The sequence below is a fragment of the Rhinolophus hipposideros genome, assembly GCF_964194185.1.
Source record: "Rhinolophus hipposideros genome assembly, chromosome: 12".
In the NCBI taxonomy this organism is placed as follows: domain Eukaryota; kingdom Metazoa; phylum Chordata; class Mammalia; order Chiroptera; family Rhinolophidae; genus Rhinolophus; species Rhinolophus hipposideros.
The window spans coordinates 32,547,949-32,572,763 of NC_138058.1; the positions used below are offsets into that span (position 1 = coordinate 32,547,949).

The following is a 24,815-nucleotide window of genomic DNA, read 5'->3' on the forward strand; positions in this document are numbered from 1 at the left end:
CAATACTTTAAATATTTGCTTCAGACCTATAATTCATTCCAAGAGTCCTAATACTTTGTTGCCTATCTGGATTATAATGTTTAGCTCCTGCGTCTCCCTTGTGTCTCCTAATGGTTTTATGGGATCAGTCTGGGCTGCCTGTCCATGACTTAACTCTCGAATCAGGGATTGAACCTATCACCTACTGTTGATTTTTAGTACTGACCCTGTATGCCTTTAGTTTTCATTTCTTCCCAGATGTAATAATGATCACATGGATTTGGGGATAATTTTCTTAACCAATGAGAATATTGAACTCAATGGATTTGTTTGTGATCACTAGTATAAAATAGCTCACTCACAAATTCTTTGCATACCAGTTCTTCAATCCTTGAGACCAAGTTTGATGCATTTCTCTTTTTTATGGGTCCTACACTACTTCTTCTATGAAGCAGTCATCTATCCTAACCAAAACTCCACTTCTTTCTGAGATTAGGTCTTCTATTATATTCTACCAATAAGTGTCTGCCTTTTTCATCATTGTATCCTCATCTATCTATTTGACATATATAGGAGGCACTCACGTATTTTTGACGTACTGAATGAATGAAATTCCAATTATTGTGGTTATTTCTGTTTTGATTAATGATGTCATCTGATATAATTTCCTCTTCTCCCATTACCATTTCACTTCCAATTAAGTACTCCAGCTAAATACTACAGACTCCAAGGTTAAGAGAAACTAATTTGAAGAGCCATCTGAAAATCAGGGGAATCATTTCCCAGTTTCTTAAAGAGAAAGGACACCTCAGCATGAGCTTATTGAAGAAAATGAGAAGGAGAAAGTGATAAAGGCAATAGAAAGAAACATGGTCAGAGCAGAAATAATAAGCAAGGATACTTCCCATCTGGGAGGGTGTCAGAGAAAAGGAAAAGTTTCAGTTTCTATTTTTGCATTAGTCGTCTTCTGCACAAAGAACAACATTAAAATTAGAACAATATTGTGAAATCTCCTGGGCCTCCTTATTGACTCATCCTGTGGATATCTTCTCAAGGTCAGATTTGCTCTGGAGGTGCCTCCCTCTGCCTCTCTGCCTGTTCTTTTTCATTTTCTGAACAGTCAGAATTCTCTAAATCCTTGCAATGGAACAGGGCAATATCTTAGAGCCTGTTTTCCTTCTTGTCCTGCCAAATCTTCCGTAGATCCTTTCCACTTTGGAGGGCTTAAGAACTAACCTTTTGGGCAAAGAGAAGAAAGTGCTTTCCTGTCTGGGCTGGAATATTGTTTTCCTGAGTTTCAGACTATTTTTTCCTAATTCTAGTTACCTCCGTTACCACATCCAGAAGTATCTTTGGCACCAGTACTTGGAAAGTTTATGCTTCCCCACAGGCTGTTTTATAAAAATGCATTAATTAGCTTATTTATTTATACCTTCTTATTCCAAAATCTGGTGTCAGAGACACCTGTAGACTACAGGAGATCTGAAATGAGGGACACACCTTGATCCTAATGAGTACCCAAACTAGGTATCAAGAAGAGGGCTACTCTGATCTTTTAACACCTCTAAAAATTGGAATGCCCCAGAGCTCAGACCTTGGACCTCTTTCTTGCTTTCTACTCTTTGTTTTTCTCTTAAACAGCAGAAATGTATTTTCTCACAGTTCTAAAGGTCAGAAGTCCAAGACCAGGGTGTCATCAGAGTTGTTTCTGGTAAGGCCTCTTTTACTGGCTTGTAGATAGCCATATTCTTGCTGTGTTGTCAAATGGCCTTTTCTTTGTGTGCACACATGGAGAGAGAGGGCACCATCTGGTGTGTCTTCCCCTTCTTCTAAGAACACCAGACAAATTGGATTAGGGCCTCACCCTTATGACTTCTCCACTCATTTTTTTAAAAAAAGATTTTGTTGGGAGAAGGGGAACTGACTTTATTGGGGAACAGTGTGTACTTCCACTCCTTTTTTCCAAGTCAAGTTGTCCTTTCAATCTTAGTTGTGGAGGGTTCCACGCCGCTCATTTTTTTAAAGGAGAGCTTATCCAGTTCCATGACTTGAAGCACTACCTGTAGATTGTTGATGACTCCCAAATATACATATATGTCCAGCCTCCACTTCACTCTGAACTTCAGACCCATTTCTAATTGTGGACTTGAGATCTCTACTTGTATGTCCATAGACACCTTAAACTTAACAGGAAACGAAACTCTTGATTCCTCCTAATCTTATTTACTTCTCCCCGGGTGTTCCCTGTCTCAGTAAACCCAATTGCTCAGCCCAAACTCCTTCGAGTTTTTCTTTTATGTACCACATCCAATCCTTCAGAAAGTCCTGGCAAATCCTCTTTATATCTCAAGTCTGACAACATATCATTTCCTTTAGCATTTCTGTTCTAGTCCAGGCCATCATCTTTTCTCACCTAGAGACCACTGCAGTAGCCTCCTAATGGTCTCCTTGCTTCTACTCTTGCCCTGATTCGTTCTTTAAAACACAAATTAGGTTATAATTCTCTGCTGCTTAAAACCCAATGACTTTTTATCAAAAAAGGTCCAACCTGTCCTGGCCACTATTGCTCTGATTTCGTTCTCTATGAGTCTCTCTTACTCCTCCTCCCCTCTGGCTACAATGACTGGCCTAGCTTTCTTCCGGCATCGCTGGCACATTCTGAGCTTGAAGTTTTTGCATTTGCTGTTCTCTGCCTCAAACTCTCCTTCTTCAAATAATCATATGGCTAGTTCATTTACTTCATTTCAGTCTGTACTCAAATGTCATCTCCTCAGAAAGGCCCTTTTACTTCTTTATTAGTCATCCTGCTTAAAACAGCATCATCCTAAAATCCCCATCCTTACTGTGCTTTGTTTTTATCTGTAGTTCTTATTGCTATCTGACATTACATTAAATCTATTTGTTTATTGACTATGTTCACACTCAAATGCAAGCTTCCTGAGGAGAGTAAGGGCGAGGGCATGGTTTGTTTTGTTCACTGCTGTATGTTCAGCACCTAGAATAGAGCCTAGCTCATCCAGAGTACTAACCATGTATTTGTGAAATGAAAGAGTGAATGTATAAGTAAGTAGCTGTACCTGTCCTTTGGGAAAGATTATGAAGGACTGCCCAAGTTCACTGGGTATGATCCACGGTCCCCAAATCACTGCTCCATCTCCATGTGTCAGTTAGTATCTGTCGATGTATGCACATTTTCGTACAGTACATTGACACCCCTTTCGAATCCTTTCTAGCTTAAGCTCCCTCTTTCACCTACTCTCACAGGTTGCACTTTCCATCCCCATCCCACAAAAGTGACCTTTTAGAATAAATTTTATAACATAAATGCTCATATAGAAAAAGCTATTTCTGTCAGGAGAGAAGCGTTCCTTAACGATAATAGTGGTGAAAGCAGAAAATAAGGAATAAGAAGTTGGAAACAAATTCCAAAGTTTTGAAGGAACTTGGAGACAATACCTTGTAAAATCAGCAAATGTGAAAGGTGACAAAAGATTGTGTTGATTATAACCCACCTGGAATCTATTGTTCCATGTCTAATATGGAGCCAATCCCGGCACAAGATTTTTACAAAGACAAAAGAATGTGTTCAGAGATGGCAAATAACATAGTGAGAACACATTATATGAGTAGTGGTTGAATAATTATAATAAATAATAATAATAACAACAGTAATTGCAAACATTTATTTTGTGTCAGGCATTATTCTAAACACTGTGAAATGTTATTTAATCCTCATCCTATGAAGTAGATACTATCTACTTACTAGTGATACTATCCTATCACTTTTCAGATGAGAAATGAAGTTACAGCGAGGTTAAGTAACTAACTCTCCTTCAAGGTGACACAGCTAATAAGAGGTAGAGCCAGTGCTACTGATTTCATTCTGATTTCGGAGTCCATGCTTTTAACCACTGTGTTGTGTTTTAATATTAAAAAGTAAGTGCTATTGAAGAAAGACTGGAGCTACTGTAGACATTCTAAGAAGGCAGTGTTAGTTAGCCTTCACCTTAAGTGTCACTACCTCATTCTCAATCCCCGCCCCCATTCTACCCAGTATATACTCCTATAACAATAGGACCAGTAATGGCAGTTTATTACATTATTTACTTGTATCTCTACCTCTCTCTGTTAATGTATATTTAACTTATTTTAAGGATTATGTTTGATTCACTTTCGAGCCACTAGATGAGTTTAGTGACTTGACATGTGGTCAACATTGTTTTTGTTGAATGAAAAAAAAATGAATGAATGATCCTTAAATTGATTTGAACTGTACAATGGTGGAATAGTTTTTCTGTAAGGTAATGAGCTTCTGGTCACTGGCAGTATTCAAGCATGAGCTGGATTTGACATTTGAAGGAACTTTGAAGGGATGCTGTAGAAGGAACCTCCATGCCATGTGGCAGTGGGAGATTAGACCAGGTTTCCTTCTAACTATGAATTATCTGATCCTATGATGAGTTAGTTATTCTTTCTCTAAACATTAAGTTAGCACCTATTATGTGCCTAACATTGTTCTAGACACCGAAGATACAAAGATAAAAGTGGCCTACCCAGTATCCTTAAGGAGCTAGTAGTATCTGGGTAATTAAAAAAAGAGGTGCTTAACAGTATAGGTGTAAAGTTTTAGTAGATTAAAATCTGTCCTTTTCTATTTATTTTTGAGATGTTTTGAATAAATGCAGAAGGGAGGAAAAAGCTATTACAAGGAGGAAAACACTAGATATAAAAGATAACCCTAAAATTGCCTTTCTGAGAAAGGAATTTAGGGAGTGAGGACCACATGCTACAGTCTTATGGAGGAATTCCCTAAAAGGGAAATATCAGTGTTTCCCATCAAGATATTACAGGGCTGGATATAATTCAGTAGAGAAAGTAATCTGAAATTCTTTAAATAATGTACTTTCTCCAAAACCAGTAAAGATGATTAAGTCCTTACTCCTTCATCCCCCTTTAGGGACATTAACATGAAATGAACAATCCATTAAGACATGTTGTTCACAAGACTTAAAGGTTTCTGGTGACTAAGACACGGATTCTAACAGTTAAGTACAAAGGAACCTTTCAGTTTCTTTTCCGATTAACGTGTCTGAAATCTGTTAGGCAGTGGGGGAATAGTGGTCTTTCTTTATATTACCCTGGTCCCTCATGCTGCTCATCTTTCACACATGTCCAAATATGTCTCGACACAGAATCATCCTCTCTAGCTGGGACATGATGCCTAGGTAGGTGGGGAATTCCCCTGTTTTGTTTAAAATCATAGTTGTCTTTGGGTTTGGCTGGCATGTTCATAAGTTTACTGACAATTGGTTTTTTTCCCTCTTATACCATATGCTATTCCATGATTCATCTGCTTTGAGTCTGTTGCCTTGAAGGTGAAACAATTTCTTCCAATGTTGATATTTCATAATCTCGTAGATAACAAGCATACACATATGCATAGTCCTTTCAGAAGTTTTAAACATTTGGAGATGAATGAATTATGCTGCCACAAATGGAAAAGAGCAGTATAAAATCATAATGGTGATATTCAATCACCTTTTGTTGGGTGGTTGGGTGAGTACAGATATTGATAAAACCTAGGTACTTTACTACATTTCTTGATCTGTTCTTAAGAAATTGTTTCTGGTATGTATTATTTATTAATGAATTTTAAAATTTAATGTTTTACTTTAATTACCTTGATTTAATGTATTTTAACATTTTAGACAGGAAAGATCTGTAGTTGTAGAAGTGGGGTTTAAATTCCAAATAAATTATTAACATTAGCTGGTTATATTTTAATAGTGGCATTTGTTTCTATAACAGTGTAGCAATGCCTCTTCAAATCTCAAGAAATCTTTTAATTCCTGATATAAGTAGTAATTCTTTCAAACTATTTTAATAGAACATATTACATTTCTGAGTACAATGCAAAGCAGTTATTTCTGCATGGGTACTTTCTAAGTATTTAGAAGATTAGACTTCTAATAAGCATAGACTAAATTAAGTTTCTGCAAGCTTTAATCTATACACCTGTTGTGTTACATCGCTTAACCACATGTATCTTTTTACTTAGAATGTCAGTGATTGTTTTTTGATATAGAAAAACTATAATTTCATGGTATAGATGCGCGTGTAAATATCTGTATAAGTTATACATTTGGAAAGAGGTTTTTAAAAGATTAATCTTCAGTATATCTTCCTTCCTCTCTCTCCCTTTACCTGGTTTAGCTCCTCTTTGGTTCAGGTGTGCTGGTGTCCCTAAGCCTTTCTGGGCCGCAGCTGGAGAAAGTGGTGATTGACAGAAGCCTGGTGGGGAAGCTCATCTCAGACACCATCAGTGACGGTAATTACTCCATGTGCAAATCAATTGCCTACATTAACAGTGGGGCAGGAGAAATAGTGTGTCAACAGGTAGACTAATTATTACCACTGGGGACTTGCAAACACAAGTAATTGCTTGTAATAGCATAGTTACAACCCATGGGACCAATACAAGTTTTGGCTAATGTTTAATATGAAAGTTTTTGTTGAGTGTTAGCCTCATATTCTGAATATTTTTCTTTCTTTCCTTTAAAAAAATGTGAACATGTTTCCAAAATAGGTTTTTGTTGTTGTTGTTGTTTGGTGTGGTCTTTCAAAATTAGTCCCCTATTATTGACATGTCAAATATTTTTTCATTTTCAAATGAATTTTAAATAAATAACCCAAATGTGTCGACACAGCCACCTGTAAAAAAGAGAATTATGCTTTGCCTCTTAGGAGGATTCTTTGTTACCAAAGTCTCTGAATATTAACTGTTGATAAAATTTGGGCAATATTTCTTCCTTTCTTCAAATTATAGTTGACATACAATGTTATATTAGTTCCAGGTATGCAACAGTAATTGGTCAATATTTCTAAATATCAAAAATCAATGGCAAATATACTAGATAAATCTATGAAGTGATACTACAATAGTATATAAATGCTACAAAACACATAAGAAAAATAGTTTAAGCCAGTTATTGAAAATATAGGATACTGACATTTATTGAGGCCCTATGCTGTGCCAACCTACCTATTTTATTTAATTCAAAGAACAACCTTTTATAAGGTATAGTTATTTCCACTTTATAGATAAGGAAATTACAGCTGAGATACTAAGGAACATGCCCACAAATGAAATACTAAGGAATAGCTCAAAAATGACTGAGCTGAGATTTGAACCAAGGTTCTAGCTGCAGAACCCATTTTATTTCCTCTACGCTATGCTGACTCCTGAAGTTTTAAGATTATGTTCTTTTATTCACAATAAAAAGTCTAAAAACATTGCATTATCTTTGGAGATTGAAAATTGTCAGTATCTGAAACTGCATAATTAAAGGAAAGCATGGCCTAGTGGAAAAGACAGGTGAGAATACAGAAACCTTCCTTCTGCCGTGTGCTCTTACTAGCTGCTTCTGAATAAATCAGACTCAATTTCATCACTTTAAAGAAAAGCATTCTGCAGGATGGCTGTAATTAGCAACATTACTGATAATAATAATAAGTTGGGTAGGATTGTAAGTGTGCCATTTCTTCTTATAGGAACATGGTGCTAAGGAAGCTAGCTTCCCTATGGAAGAGATTCCATTGTCTTGTGTCTAATAATTGATCCCTTTGTTGACACTGCTAATAAAATAGTGGCTGTGATGATTTTATCATTTTGATGCACCTCTATAAGAATTAAAAGGTTACTTCCAACACTTCATGTCTCTGAGATATCTTTTTTCACTTGTTTCTTTTATTTATGCCCCAAATAATACATCCTCATCAGATCGTGATAACAATGTGATTTCTTGGCAGTTCTCCAGATTCTCCTATAATTGTGTAGATCTACCATTGGTCACTATTTGCTCAGTAAGGAGTATAGAAGTAAAGAAAATATGTAAAACAGTCAATAATTTCTTTTTGTTAGGAACAATATAAAACATTTCTTAATTATTTTTATCAATAATTTTATATAACATTAATCCCCTTTATTAACCCATAAAAATTATCTACCTACTTGTATCCTTTAGAAATAAAGCTGTAGAAATATTTTTGCTAATCTTCCTTATTAAACATTAATTTATGTAATGATGTATTGGGAATAATATGCTTTAGTTTATTCAGCTTATATACTCTCAAAAAGAAGGTTCGTTAATAAAAAATTTAAAAGTAAAAAAGTAAGATTGGTGGAGAACACTGATCTGTAGCCCTCAATAAATCTAATTTATTCTCGGGTGATTTATAGCATATAAACACAGGATTAAAGTCTAAGCATAAACAAAAATAAACATTTTCATCATTATATTCAGGAATAAAATGATCCTTATTTTATGCTTTTTTAGCCCTAGTTCCAAATACATATTATTTGGTGGTTGTCCCCAAACATCAGTGTATATTGAAATGTTATCAGAAAAGAAGGAAAAGTATCAAATCCATGCATGATTATATTGATGATTATTGTTGATTTCCAATATCTTTAATATCCCTGTAAAATGTCATAATGATATTTAGGAGACTAGTTATTTTAATTTTTATCTTCTAAAAATAGCTTTTTGTAATATTTCAGTGGAAAGAATCTATTAGTTCATTGTTATTTTATTCTAACTTAGTATTATCAAAATCTTTTTTTTTTAAGCTCTTCTTACAGACAGCTTTATCATCTTATCATTTTTGGCACAAAACAAACTATGTTTCATTCAGTTTACCAAGAAGATGGGTTCTCCTGATGTAAACAAAAGATTGGAAAAACTCTCAGCCTTGGAATATAAGGTAGAGATTTCAATTTAAATAGTCATATTATTAATTAAGGTGTGCTAGAATGTCACATGAGTTGATATTATTTTTATTCTTCTTGTACATTCCTGGATTTTAGGAAAAAAACACTTATAGAATTAAGTTTGAATCACTAGAAACAGTGGCCATCCTGAGTTTTCTTTGTTACTTTCATTATGAGGGTCCAATAATGGCATGTTGGAGCAAGTCATATAACATTTATGGAAGTCAAAGACAGATAATAGAGGCAAGTTACACATTTGAAAATGGTGTTCTTGCTAGTGGTAGTATAATACACCATTCTTATTTTCCCGGAAGATTCCTTATTATCTTTTTAGGCTAGGACAGCTGCCCTGGTTTCTATTTCACAAGAAAAGAAAGAAGGAAGAAGGCACTTTCAAAGGTTAATAGAAAAGTGTAATGAACAAGGTGTGGGAAGACCTCCCCCCATCTTAACTATAACTGGAGAAAATGCAAAAAGAAATCTTCCTATGTTAGTATCTCTCCCTTCACTAACTCCAGGTAATTTGTTTCCTTGTATCAGGGACTTTACATCTGTTAAGGCAGGATTTTTATTTTAAATGATGTGTTTAAGTTTTGCCACATTACGTTTTAACCGCTTGGAAGGTATACTCTCTGCTAGGATGAGTATCTAATACATTTTCCAGGCTGTTTCAGTTCAAGGCCTCTTTTCAGCAATGACTTGTGTTTGCAAGATTGATCCAGCCTCTGTGACGTGGATTTGGGACAGTTCACTGTTCACTAGGAACAGAGCGGATATACAGCTTCCTTAAAAAAGATGCACACTTGGGCCACACTTAGAATATATAGCAAGAGCAAAGATTTTTAGAAGTCAGCTTTGTGGCTTGAAACTGTTCATGGGTTTTTGAAAAAGTAGCATTTAACCTAACCTTTTGCCCTTTGGGATTATTTCTTCCTGTGATTGAGATGGTAGTAGTATGGGGCAGGATCTCCTTTTATTTAGTAGAAACATCTATTCTTATAAAGATTTTTAACACGGGATTAAAACATATTAAATAAGTTTTTCATTGTGGTAATAAACTACAATTTGGTTTTATTTGCCAGCTCTGTTGAGCTTCTATAACATTGTATATTATTGATTTTCTTTAGCTTGAAATCAGTGGTTCTCTTGTATTATATTTTGGTTAGTCAAAAAATTCATATTAATTGATATTAAATGAGATATTATTTTCTAGAATGGCTAACTGTAGATTTACTTGAAATGTTCATTTACTAATACTGTTCTTTGAGATGCACCAATGTGCATTCAAGCTATTTTGTTTCTAATGCTGTCATGTAAAATTTTGTATAACTAGTTTCCCCATCTTAGGTTTGATGGATAGTTTAGTAAAGTTTTCTCAACCAAAGGATAGTAGCTACCCATTAATGAGAGCAGAGAGAGACTCTTAAGATGCCGTCTTTTCTTATGAAAAGACATAGAAAATAGACTTAGTATATGGATATTTATACCTTAAGTAAAGGAATTACTTATTTGTTTATGCTTTCTGCCTTTGAATTTGGGTAAATTAGGACATGGACACTCCATGTCATTTCTATACATTAGAGAAATAATCTACTTCCCTTTGGAAAATCTATGGATTTCATTTTCTGGTTCAGTATTTAAATATAGATATTTAATACTTAGTAAAAACTGCCGTTGGTTAATTAGAAGGATATTTTAAAAAACTTCTTTATTTTACTTGCCTTGTTGACTATCATAATAGCATACTGATGCCATTAGAACATGAAATTTCAGATAACATATATGATTTGCATTAAGTGAGGAATAAAAGTGTCAGTTTCTTGTTTTAACTTGAATGTTTCTGCATGTAGAAATTTGTAAGTAATGTGTTTACATGGCAAGTAGGACATCAAATTAATGTTTGTGTATTTTTAAGGACTTAGTAATTCCATTGTGATATTTCTCTCAAACAAGAAGAAAACTAGTAAAAATAATGATATTGAGAGCTTAAATATAAGAATTTGTACTTCAAAGCATGAAGTACGTCTGTATTGTCTGTCATTGCCCATTTGGATTTTAAAACAAGGAAATAGTGTAGAGTATGATAATCCTGCTTTTCTTTACAGCTGTACCATAAATTAGTTCTTTTAGATAGAAATAACTTTTGGCAAAGAAAATTGCAAGGTAAATATCCTGAAATTATTGACCTTTAACAAGTTTTCTTGTCCACAATTTAAAAATCCAATTCAACTTATTTAACAGTGAAGGGACAGTGCAAGGAGTTAAATGTTTACCATGAGAGAGGAGCACTGGTAATTACTTTGATTTTAGTTCCTTTTGATGTGCATTCGGAGGATGAAGAGGTCAATAATATTATGGCCATGCAAATAGAAAAGGGTTCCTTTTGACCATATTAAAAAAAAAATAGCAGAGGATTATTAAAGCATTAACCTTGATTTTAATGGCCTTGGTTGAGTGGTGAGATCACAATTTGGATGAGCCTGATTATTTACTAAATACAATACATAAATGCAACGGGTTCTTAACACCCATTGCACTCTGGCATTATCGCATTACTGCCATCCTTTGTTGCCTTGCAGACAGGAATATGAAAGCAATCTGTCATGTAGTGAGACTGGCTCCAGAAGCATTTCTCTGATAAGAAGACCCCCTGCCCTTTGCTAGTGTCTGGTCCACTAGGCTTAGCCATGCGCTTAATCCCCAGAAAGTGGTTCGATTATTGCTGACCAGCAATGGCAAGATAGTTTTTTTTTTTCTTCCAAGCTATCAACCTTCCATTAATTCCTTAAGCAGAAATACGGTGCAATCTATATTTCCTTGGCATGTGTCACCCAGATGGTGCAGTGCTTATGTTTTCAAATAACCATGTTCCAAAATAACATAGTTTGAATAATAAATTCTACAAATCCTTCCTAAGAAAGAGAATCATAATTCGCAGAAGCTGCATCAACTTTTACACAAGATACTGTGGCTTATCCTTTTATGCAGAATATATGTGTATCTGTCTCATATATTCATTAAAGTGATATTCGCCTCAATTTGTTTTTCCTTTTATTCTTGTCAGTCATTGTTAACATGTTATGTCTTAAACAGTAGTCAGACACTCTTGGTCAGCAGTACTGAACTTGTCATTTAATATAGCTGGTCTTAAATCCTAGGTGTAGGTCGATGCTGTCAAGCAACCATGACTGTACATTTTGGTATTGATTAGGATTGCTACAGCCAATTCCTCCCTAACTCACATTTCTCCTTTTCCTCTTTTCTGCTAAAAGTGGAGAAAATTTTGAACATATGTCTTTTTTTATATATGTGTCAAAAGAATTTGGTAAATTCTGACACCTCTCTAAGCACATGTTTAACATGCATATTTACTTGCATTTATCTACATTTACAGATGCTTTAATTTTTATAATGCTTTGAGGATTTTGCATTAAAAATTATTCTTTTATGCTTTTTCTTTTTAACCATTAGATTTCCTACTATGAAATACCTGGGCCAGTAAACAGGACAACAGAGCGTCACCTTGCTATCAATTGTGCTCAGGATATAGTTGTTTGCTGGTGGCCACTGGTCAGTGATGATGCTTGGCCTTGGGCCCCCATTTCTCCTGAAAAAGACAGAGCCAATCTGCTGCTCCTGGGTTATGCTCAAGGAAGACTGGAGGTAAATCTAAAACATATACACATTTTATTGAAGGGCAAATAAAATAGGATTATTAGTTTTTTTCTGAAATAAATGCAAATGCTTTTTTAAACGTATAATTTATTTTTCCAAATATTCAAAAAGGAACATGACATGGGACCCTTGAAAGTATCGTGTCTAGAGAATACGTAGATAATTTCAGGGCTGACCTGAATAGCACAATGATTGGAGTGAGGCTTCTGGGTTCAGTTCCTAACTCTGCCACTACCTAGCGCTCTCTCCTTGAGCCAGTTACTAACCTCTATGTGTTGTGGTCTTGTTATTTGAAAATTTGAGTTAACGAAGATAAATGAGTTAATACATGGATATAGAGGGATACCTACACGTGGTAAACTCTTCCTCCTCGATCCTGGTTATCGTTATTAGTACTATCATTACGTTTGCTCATGATTTCAGCTGTCAAAGTTATGTTATCAGTCACCTTCTGTAAACTTCAGTCAGTTAATAGTCAAATGCTCATTCTGTGCACAACCCTGTGGTACTGCCCTGTGGCTGGGCAAGAATTTGTAAGGAGTGCGTAGAGCAGTGGCCTCTCAGTCTCGTGTCCTGCCTCGGACGGAGCACCAAAGGACTCATCTAGGAAGTGAGGACAGTGTCTCCCCATACCTATCCCTGACAGTGGTTCTACCATCATTCAGTATTGTGACCCTGTGGATATCTTCAGCTTGTACCAGTAATTTGAGTATGAAATTCTGTCTTACCTTTTTATAACTTAAGAAAAAGGCATCTCTTCCCCCCACTTAGAAAAAGTTTTTGTCTGGGTAAAATGTATGTTCCTGTATTTTCTCTAAGTCTGTTACTTTTTAGGCTTTAAAAAGTGTTTCTCAGAATTAGTATTCTGAGATTGAATCAACAAGTCCAAGTTTTCTCTGTCACTGCCTACCTCTTCTAGTTTTATAAACTTTCAGGCTGCCTTGTAAGACTGAAGAGTCCTTTTTGATTGATTAATTAATTGTTTAATAATTGACCTTTTAATGGAACTTTTCCAATTCTGTTGCAGTAATTAAAAATACTTGTAATGCTTTAGGTGTAGATTTGGTGAGGCTAAGTAAAAGCTTTGTTTCTGTTCATGCCCACCATTTTATTCCATTTTAATGCACTAAAAGACTTCATTAAAATGACTTAATGTAACAAAGCCAATTATAATTCTATTAAATATTCTCTCTCATAATAGAAATAAAACTAATTACATCAGCCTTTAGTTATACATTACACAAATTACCTTTATTTGAAACGAGTGTATTACATGAAATTAGGACTCTTCTAAAAGGGTGTACATCTGGTCTACATACCTCATCTTCTGGTGTCATCTAGATCATGGACGTTGGAGTTGGACAGACCTGGGCTTGCCTGTTGGGTGGACCTTAATCAAGCATATTCCCTCTGAGCTTCTGCTTGCTTTTAGCTAATTCTGAGTCCTTTGGCCTTGGATACATCTTCTGTCTCTCTGACTAGTTTTCCAATTTTCAAAACAATGAGTTTAAACTAGATCGGTCACCTCGAGGTCCCTGTCAGCTCATGTGGATTCTGAAGCACACATCTGATTTAGCCACTGCCTGTTCAAATGCCCTTTTTATATACTAAAACTAAAATTAGATTCAACACTGAAAAGCCCACCCCTGACTGGCCGTGACTTGCCTTTCCAGTGTTATTTCCTTATACAAATGTGTGCTCTAGCCAAATGATTTTACTCACTGCCTCATTATTTCCCACCTCCTGCCTGTACACATTGCTGCTTTATTTATCTGAAAGGCCCTTCCCTTTCCCTTTCTACATCCTTCAGCAACTACTGATCATGACCGTGGAGTAAGTAAGCACTGTATTTTATGCCACAGGATACAAATGCAAAACTACCCCTGCCTGGAAGAATCTTAGTATCTACCAATGAGAGACAAATATGAAAATGTGTAAGTGCACTAAAATGTTGCATGGTGCTGTGGATAGAATATATGTGAGTTAGAGCAGGAGCCACTGAGGAATGATTGATTTTACTTAAATAGTAAGGAGGGAACATTAAAGAGGCATCACAATTTGCTCAGATATGATATTTTCTTTTCTTTTACTATTCTTTCTAAGTTTCACATCAAGGTTGTACTAGCCCTGTGGAGTGAGTTGGCTAGCTTTTTCCTTTTCTCTTCTCTGAAACAGTAAAAGAATTATCTCATACTTGAATGTTTGGTAGAACTCACCTAGAAAACTGCCTGGGTGTGGTGTCTTTCAAGGAAGGTCGATTTTTCATATTGGTTCTGTTTTTCCAGGGTTGTTTTGTTTTTCAAGAATTCTTTTTTTCCTTGAGTTATCTTCCATTTATATTCCTACAAAATTATCCATTTCATGTATTTGAATCGATTTGCATAAAACTGTATATGATACTTGCACATGATTTTTAATTATTCACCACTGATTGCATAGTTAATGTCCCCCTTTTTAATCCTAATATGTTAAGATACGTAATTCTTTTTTTTCTGGGCAAGTAGCTTTTATGTTGGATTTGGCTCTTTCAGTCATTCTATCAAAATTAAACTGTAGGAAAAATTTGGAAAGGTGTCTTTTTCAGAACCTCAAGTGAACTTCTGTATGCAAAAGGTGAATGTCTTTTGGAAGAAATGTTTAGGGAAATAATTGTTCCCTTTTTTTAATGTGAAGGTATAATCTTTAACTATGAATTGTAGCACTTTTTTTTTTAATGTCGTGAACTAAAACCACTACTCCATAAAAGTAATATTCAGGTGTATGTCTTTAAATTTTTTTCACTAGTGACCAATAAACTTGAACTAATCATCAAAATAAAAAAATACAATGTTCTCTTACGCCCTAAAATTCAAACTAAAAAAGTAGTGATCTCATAGAGAACAAATTTAATATTTGCATCTTTTAAGCTATAGAATTTTTAAAAAGCATTTCCCATCCAAGTTTGATCAGAGAAGATAATAAGCTTTTTTTTTTTTTTTGGACAGTGGCAAGATCCTGGAGTAGTGAGTGGTTCCTTGCCTTGGCAACACATTACAGTCACCTGCAGAGCTTTTTAGAAGGGAGCCCACCCAGACCAGTTACATCAGCATCTCCAGTGGGGGAGGAGACGTCAGTATTCTTTTACAGGTTCCTTAGGTGATATTCATGTGCGTCCAGGTTGCGAACCACTGCTTTGCAGCAAAGTAAAAAAAAAAAAAAAAAAAAAAAAAATTAAGCCATCTCTTTTGCATAACAGACCATGGAAAGGATAAAGCCCACATACTGGACCAAATGAGAGTTTTAACAGTAGATTCTAAGTAGAAAATTGGCTTACCAAGCAGCTAAAAAAAAAAAAGAAAACAAAGGAAACATAGAAATAAGCTCTCTGTGACTGAATTATCTGCCTGTCAGAGAAGGAACATTTTTTTATTTATTTTATGGATATTAGAAAACTGCTGGTCTAATTTCACACCACAGAGCTCTAAACAACAGTACATATCTTAATTAGAAGCATAAAGCAAAGAGTTATGTAGTCTAGGGAGAAAATTTCTTTTGAAAAATATACGATAGTGAAAAATTTTATCAGTGAATTCATTTGAAAGCAGTTTTTAATAGTGTATGTATGCATTATCACATATAACATGGTAGTATTTTTATTTAAATTCTACATATTCTTTGTACTTCCTTTTGGAAAGTTACTGCCATCATCCTATTTAATTCATTCACTTTGTCAAAATATGATAACATAGTTTATTCTTCCTTTACCTTTTATTTGAGCAGGTAGTTTAGTTTTTCAGCCGTATTGATTTGGTAATGCTTTCTGAGTATGGTGTTAATTTTAAAATACCTTACTCACAAAAGATTATTTGATTAATTTAGCAAATTAATCAAAACCACATAAACAGAGCTATTAAACTTTAAAACCTGTTGTCAGGGCTAGGGAAGTATAACTTGACAAAGATAACTTTGTATAGGAAAAAATCCTATAAAAATTAAAAACCATTTTTGCAGTGATTTAAAGGAGCATCAACTTCTGGGAAAGGAAGAATTGTGACCAACTTTTAATACAGTATAATTTGATAAAAGAAGCAGTCAGAAAGCAGTATTAGATACATTGAACTTGAAAAGCCAAAATATTTAAGAAACATTTGTTCCAATGAAATGTATATACTGCTTTAGCTTTTAACCACATAACAAAGATTTTCCATTTTAGGGATGATATATTTTTTAATCTTTTTATTACAAAACATACATAAAGAATATCAAACAACCTAAGTATATATATATATTTTTAAATTTATTGGGGTGACAATTGTTAGTGAAATTACATAGATTTCAGGTGTACAATTCTGTATTACATTATCTATAAATCCCATTGTGTGTTCATACCCAGAGTCAGTTCTTCTATCACCATATATTTGATCCCCCTTACCCTCATCTCCCTCCCCCCACCCCCATTACCCTCTGGTAACCACTAAACTATTGTCTGTGTCCATGAGTTTTTGTTTCTCATTTGTTTGTGTTGTTCTTTTGTTGTTTTTGGTTTATATACCAAATATCACTGAAATCATAGGGTTATCTGCTTTTTTTGTCTGACTTATTTCGCTTAGAATTATACTCTCAAGATCCATCCATGTTGTTACAAATGTTCCTATATCATCTTTTCTTACTGCCGAATAGTATTCCATTGTGTATATATACCACAACTTCTTTATCCATTCATCTATTGAAGGACATTTTGGTTGTTTCCATGTCTTGGCCACCGTAAACAAAGCTGCAATGAACATTGGAGCACACGTGTCTTTATGTATAAATGTTTTCAAATTTTTTGGGTAGATACCCAGAAGAGGGATTGCTGGGTCATATGGTAATTCTTTTCGTAATTTTTTGAGGAACCTCCACACTGCCTTCCATAACAGCTGCACCAGTCTGCATTCCCACCAACAGTGTATGAGGGTTCCTTTTTCTCCACAGCCTCTCCAACACTTGTGACTATTTGTCTTGTTGATGATAGCCATTCTGACTGGGGTCAGGTGATATCTCATTGTGGTTTTTATTTGCATTTCTCTGATGATTAATGATGTTGAGCATTTTTTCATATGTCTCTTTGCCATTTGTATGTCCTCTTTGCAGAAATGTCTCTTCAGATTCTCTGCCCATTTTTCAATTGGGTTGTTTGTTTTTTGTTGTTGAGTTTCATGTTTTTGTTGTTGTATATTTTGGATATTAGCCCCTTATCGGAGGCACTGTTTACAAAAATCTTCTCCCATTCAGTCAGTTGCCTCTTTATTTTGTTGATGGTTTCTTTTGCTGTGCAGAAGCTTTTAAGTTTCATATAGTCCCATTCGTTTCTTTTAGCTTTTACTTCCATTGCCATAAGTATATATTTTAATAAGCTATTACAAAGGACCCTGGAACCACACTCAGGTCAAGGAATAGAACTTTGCCAGGCACCCAAAATACCACCATGTACTCTGTCAACTTCTTTTTGAGCCCCCAAAGTGACCTCTATCATGACTTTTAATAATTTTCATATATATCCATATAGTTTTTATTACCTAAATGTGCATCCCCTAAAACTGTAGTTTAATATTATCCATTTAAAACACTTGAATGTGTCTCTTATTTAAAATCTCTTTAAATCTACAAGTTCCCATTCTATTCCTTTCTTTTCCTTAAAAGTTACAACATGCTATATAGATGATGTGTTACAGAATTGTACACCTGGAACCTATGTAACTTTACTAACAGTTGTCACCCCAATAAACTTCAATTTAAAAAAAGTTATCTGTTGAAGTACAGTGTCCTACATCTGGACTTTGTTGTTTGCATAATCATGGTGTGGTTCAGCATGTTTCTCTGTCTTTTTAAAATTCTGCAAGTTAGTCATCAGTTTTGGCAAGACTATAAGGGACGGTGTGTTATTTTATCAGAAGGCGCATAATGTCAGTTTCTATCTCTCTTTTTCGGTTGTCTTTTTTGATGTTAGCAGCTATAGATGCTCAGTGCATAAATCCATTCTGGGGTGTCTGGTTGGCTCACTTGCTTAGAGCGCGGTGCTCATAACACAAAGGTTGCCGGTTCAATTCCCACATGAGCCAGTGAGCTGCACCCTCCACAACTAGATTGAAAAACAGCAACTTAACTTGGAGCTGCTGGGTCTTGGAAAAACACACTGTTCCCCAATATTCCCCAGTTAAAAAAAATCAATTTCTCAGGTTGCAAAATGATGATATTCTAATTAGATTATTAGTTTTTTGTTTATTAATTGGGATACTTTCATAAAAAGACACTTCCACTAATCTCCTATTCATTTTTCCAATGGTTGCGTTCATATAATATAATTAGGATAAATGTCTATTTCTTTCCTTTTATTTACCAGTTTTCAAGATAATGAATTGGTTGCCTATCACTCCCTGAAGGTAGCCAGTTAGTTTTTGTTTTTTAAATAGCATTATTAATTTATGGATTTGAACATATTTGACTTAATGGTTTTCATAAATTGTAATTGTTATTCTTTGGGAAGCTCAGATTGTCTTATCTTTGGCCAGTGGGCGATTGTGCAGTTTAGCTCCTCTTTTTGTCATTACCTCAGTGGTCTTGGGTAGCTTCCCTGCTATCTGGTATGACAGCATGTTCCATGCTCATCTTGTACATTTCCTGCCCCAGACCTAGAAATAGCCATTTCTTTAATAAATTCTGGTTTCTTTTAATGAAAAATGGCATTTTAAGCACATAGGAATAGTGTGTTATTGTTAATGGGTTGCTCATTGTTTCCAGGTTTCTTCAGTAGCGAGAGCTAGAGATTTTATACATATCTACCTATATTCTGAGTGAGTTGATATTGATACTGTAACTCAAACTCAGAATTATGTGGTTTTCAATTTAACCTTTTCTGTATTATATCTGCATCTCCTCTCTTTCATGAAAATCCTAGTGCAGGGACGCAGGGAATGAATTATAGTATCTCATAATTACTTGTTTACTTTATCCCACAGTCCACACCTAACAGCCTTAGAATAATCATAAAACTTACTACTAATGTAAATTACTGAGAGCATTGAAAAACTTTTTGCCTGTTTTCTCATTTCTCCCCTTCCATTTTTAAATAGTTATACTTTATTTACATTATTGAAGTATATAGTCATTACGTACAGTGCTCTCTCTCCTTTAATCCACATTTACTCATCTATGGGATTTGGTTTTGCTGTTCAGTGAACTGTCTCTTTTATGTGGAGATTTAGAGAGATTCAAAAACTATAGTGCTACCATTGCCACTTTGCCACAATCAGGGATGCTATATTCATGGTCATAGTAAACACTTTTAGTTTGAACCAGCTTTTTGTGAAAGGTTTAAGGCCTACATGTATATTCATGTTTTTGCATGTCCAGTTGTTTCAGCACTATTTATTGAAAAGACAAGCCTTTCTTCATTGAATCATCTTTACTACTTTGTCAGATATAGTCAACTGATCTGATCTCTGGGTCTGTTTCTGGGTTCCTTATTCTGTTCCGTTGATCTCTTTGTCTTTTCTTTCATTAAATAACTTTTTTCTATATTGTGTTGATTGTTATAACAAGTAATTCTGTGAATTAGAGGATTTTCTTAATACACAGACATATAAGTTGATAACCTTTCACATACTAAAAATTATGGATAAGGGAATGTTTATATTTCCTCGAGAAATGTCTGTTTTTCTAAGCTTGTAAGACATTTGTATAGATTTAATTGAAGACAGATTTCATTGAAAGCTATTGTATCCATTTGAAAGCAATTATTACTATTTTGCTTTTAGTTGATATATTTGGATAAGTAAAGATATGGAGCAATAAGGAACTGTCATTCACTGCTGATAGGTAAATTAGTAAATTGCTATGGAGAGCAACTTAGAAACAGTGGTATAGTATTTAGAGGGTGGAATGCTGTACAGACGTTATAATGAAGGAACTAGAGTTATATGATTAAATCCCAGAAAAATTAGTTGAGCACAAAGGAATTATAGTGTGATACAGTATGATAGCATTTATATAAAATTTTAAAGCATTCAGAACAATGCTATGTGTTGTGCAGGATTGTTCTAGATTGATGTAGTAATAATGTGATAGGAATAAATACCAAATTCATAATAGCATTGCCTCTGGGGAGAGAGGGAAGGGAATGAAATCTGGCAGGTTTCACTGTGTCTGATATTTTATTTCTTGAGAAAAATTGTAGCAAAGGATAGTATTTCATAAAGCTGGTTTTCACATTATCATGCTGTTCTCTCTACTTTTATGTGTGTCTTAAATGTTTCACAATAAAGAATTAAAAATAAAATGTGTCTTTTTATCTTAAAAATTTTTGCAAAGTGAGGGAAGAATGTAGATTTAAGAATAAATTCTAGTGATAAGCTAAGAACTTTTGGTTGTTGCATAATCTTTTAAATAACCTGGCTACCCACTGGTGTAAGTTTTCAGTTCCAGAAAAGGGCTCTCTAAATAAAGTTCTTTTCTGATTTACATATTGGATGATTTTAAAGGGGTTATAATAGGCAGCTTCTCTAGCTAACCATGAAACGTGAGAATCTTGAGCCTATCTCCAGATCACTATGATTGCTTTTCTGTTTTTTGTGCTTTCCTTTTTTTCTTAAATATCTTCCAGAGAAGGCATCAATCATGTTAACTGCATATACCTTTCCTTCTTCATACTATTCCTCCTTTGAAGACTTTTGGTTCAGTTCTATTTTCTTTTTTCAAATTTAGCTTTGTAAGAATAAAAATAAAATCATCTTGTACATTTTTTCAGCTAGTTTCACCCTTAAAGCTGACTGATTTAAACTTGACTAAAACAATTCACTTTTCGAATGATACTACCAACTTGTTTCTCCTTGAACTCTGGAAATTCCAAGATTCTTAGGACTCTTTATCTTTTCTGCCCTTTCTTAGCTTGAATTTTTCAGTGGTTGCCATTTCTTTCTTTACCGCATAGTTTTCTTTAAAAAGGAAAAAGCAAAACAACAAAAAATAAAACATTGGACCATGGTCATCCATCTCTTGTCTGGTATCACAATCTCCCTTCATTGACCTCTTCTAACGTTGCATAGCCTGTGGTTTAGCTAACATACCTTCTGTGTTTTTGTGCTTTTCTTCCTTGTGCCCTCCTATTACCTTAGAATTAAAGCATAGATCTTTTCCTTCTGATTCTTTCAGCAGATCATCACACAGTGTAAAAGTCTGTCTTTTCTCATCTCTGTTCTTCTCCTTCTCATTGTTTGCCTATTCACAGTACCTTTGTTAGAACTTTTGACCCTGTTCTTATCACGGACATTCTCATTTGAATTCTAATGACCAGTTCCTGAAACCTCTGGCATATATTTTAAGACTTTTTAAAGAATTATTAGATTTCAGAATTCACCAAATCAGGGGAGTACCTGAAGATAGGATTCAGACCAAGAACTCAAATTTGTTAAGAGAATAAATCTTAAAAGTGCTTATCACAGGGAAAAAAAAAATGGAACTATGTGTGGTGATGATATTAAGACTTACTGAGGTGATCATTTTGCAGTACATACAAATACCGAATCATTATGTTGTACACCTGAAACTAATATAATGTTGTATGTCAATTATACCTAAATGAGGAAAGAAGGGAGGGAGGGATGGAAAATAAAGAGAGGGAGGGAAGGAGAAAAGAAAGGAGAGAGAGAGAGAGAGAGAGAGAGAGAGAGAGAGAGAGAGAGAGAGAGAAGAACTCAATGAGAAAGAGGAATTCTTGATCATGACATTTGTAGAGGATAACAACGCCTCACTGAAGGTGGGAGTAGACTCCAAATTAATTTTGCTAGGTTACTTTGCTAGCCACAGTCCTCTCTTTTTGGATTCTTTTCTCTCCTTTGTGGTTTTTCTTCAGGGCATTGTCACTTAGCATTTCTCCCTTCACTACCCACCATATCGTGTTGCTCCAAAAGACGCATTAGAGCTGATTGTCCGGCTAGGTCTTATTTTCAGGGAAACACGGTATTTGTTTTTTTATCTTAGCGTTCTATCTTGGCTGATTATCTTCTGACTAGTATTTCAGACTAAGTTCATTTTGGGAGGAAAATCTGGCTGCAAAAATAAAAAAATAAGAGATATCTTAGTCTGTGCAAGTTTGGATTTTAAAAAGTGTGTGTTCTTTCTTGGTATTTTGCAATAACTACATAATTGCACTTGGTATTTCCAACTTATTTGCAAATGATCTGCTAACAGAACTTTAAAAGGCTACTGAAAATGTAGGTGTAACACTTTATTTTTATAATCGCAGTCCAGCACATTAGCATTTTCATAGAAAAACTGAAACTGAATTTTATTCCCCTGCATTGCATTGTTATATTTCAGTTAAGCCCATTTTTATTGATGTTGTCTCTTTCTTTCTACTTATACATAAAATGTCTTCTAATTGGAATCCCAGTCTACTACTTATTTCAATTAAAAACATTAATATTATATTAGATAACATCCAAATATCATTTCAGTTTTTTTTAACTTAAACTTTTTCACTAAGGTTCTGTGCTGTGTCAATCAAATTATTTGAAAGCATTTCCCTGTGCAGATTTACTGTTACTACATACTTACTATTGCTCATTGCTTATTTTATTATAGTATATGATTATCACGGCAGTATCCTTATACTTATTCAGATTTCTTATTTTCATAGACTGAAATGTTTCTTTAATAATATTATTATCTTTAAAAATCACATAAGTATGAATTTAAATAAATTTAAAATCATGAAATTAAGAATGAACTTTGTATGTCTTATTTAAAATGGATTCAGTCAGTAGTGTTTATTGAGCTACTACCATATGCCAGGCACAGTGCTAAATCGTAAATAAATGAAATCAGTTTCATATTAACTTTCAAACCACATCTTTTCAAAACAATATGTGTACAAAACCATATGGTTAGACATTTATACCCCTCACAAAGTGATAACCCCCTCCTAGTCTGCTACTCCCTGACATTGTATACAGCTGTTACAATTCCATTGACTCTTTTCCCTATGCTGTACTGCACATCCCGCCCCCGTATCACAGGATGTGAAGTACAGTATAGGGAATAGAGTCAATGGAATTGTAACAGTTATGTACGATGTCAGGGGGTGGAGATGGGGGGGGTTAAGCTTTTTGGAAGTACGATATTTTAAGCAGCATACAGTGTTTGTTTTTTCAAAATAATTCATAGTTTTAAAAAGTTCATTGCATACCTACTACCTGCATAGTTTTGGCTAGCTGCTACAAGGATACAAAAAAAAAAAAAGATGTTTGAAATAGATAAAACAGTTTATTTTTTTAAGCTTACAGTGAAAATAAGGCCATATGACCAAACATTAGAATTAAATAAAAGGCTGAATGTCACCAGAAAGTCATTGGCCAAGTTGGAGTAGGGAAGGGGGTATGGAGATGATATCAAAGGAAGGAAGGATGCTGCCTGGATGGAAGGAACCGGAAACTGGGATACCATTTTCAAGGTGAGTGTGGTTGGAAGGAAAAAACTGAGTTTCAGGATGAAGAATGTGGGTTTCAGGCAGAGGACATAAATGAAGTTGTTAAAAGACAAACTGAGACATATTAAAAAATATGAGTATATTTGAACAAACATCAATTCCAATCAGGCAGTACCAAACTGGAAGTGGCTAGGAGCGCTCCACTCCAGAGGCTAGGGAAAGGCTTAGACAGTGAAAGTGCAGAAGCAAAGAAAGGAAATTATTTGATGGGCTATAGCTCAAAGCCTAGTTGGCTACTTGTGACTGGTTGTCCTTAGCGTTTTGATTTTGTAACTTTGAGGCACTTACAGGCCTAGGTTTTGGTTTGCTTATGTAGACCCCCAGGGCATTAGAGCCACATCAGGCTAATAGCCTCCTCATTTAATTAATTTAACAAGTTATAGAGGAGCTGGGAAAATGCAGGGCACGTTTTAGTTTGAACTCACAGTAATGAGGGGAAACTAGGAGATAGCACCAGAATTTGCAAGTCAGATCCTGTCCCTCCTTTGCCTAGGGCTTCTCATCTCATTTAGAGAAAAAGCCAAAGTCCCTACAAAGTAGCCTACAAGCTACTACTACATAATTTGTTTCCCTTCCCCAATTCCCACTACCTACTTTCTTCCTTGCTCCCTTTTCTCTAACGAGGTCTGTCTCCTGTTGTTCCTTCATCAGGCCAAGAGCCCCAACTCAGGATGTTTATTTGTTCTGCCCAGAGCTCTCTTCTACCAAATGGCTGCATGGCTCACCCTTCACTTCTTTCAGGTCACCTTTATCACAAAGGCCTGTCCTGACGTCTCTATATAAACTCCCCTCCCCACTCCTGCTGCTCCTTATTCCGCTTACTTTGCTTTATTTTTCTTAATAGTACTTGGGAAATATGCATATAGGATCACTAACAGCCTATGGATA

General features: G+C 34.9%; 1 protein-coding gene across 8 annotated transcripts in view; it reads left to right on the forward strand.

The window, feature by feature from the left end:
* The window catches only part of WDPCP (WD repeat containing planar cell polarity effector), a 331,844-nt gene that overhangs the window by 117,064 nt on the left and 189,965 nt on the right, over nt 1-24,815 (forward strand). For all 8 annotated transcript variants that reach the window (XM_081069092.1, XM_081069096.1, XM_081069095.1 and 5 more), the window contains exons 7-9: nt 6,193-6,307; nt 8,609-8,742; nt 12,221-12,412. In XM_081069092.1, the coding sequence (XP_080925218.1) occupies nt 6,193-6,307; nt 8,609-8,742; nt 12,221-12,412 (441 nt within the window). The remainder of the gene's footprint in view (nt 1-6,192; nt 6,308-8,608; nt 8,743-12,220; nt 12,413-24,815) is intronic.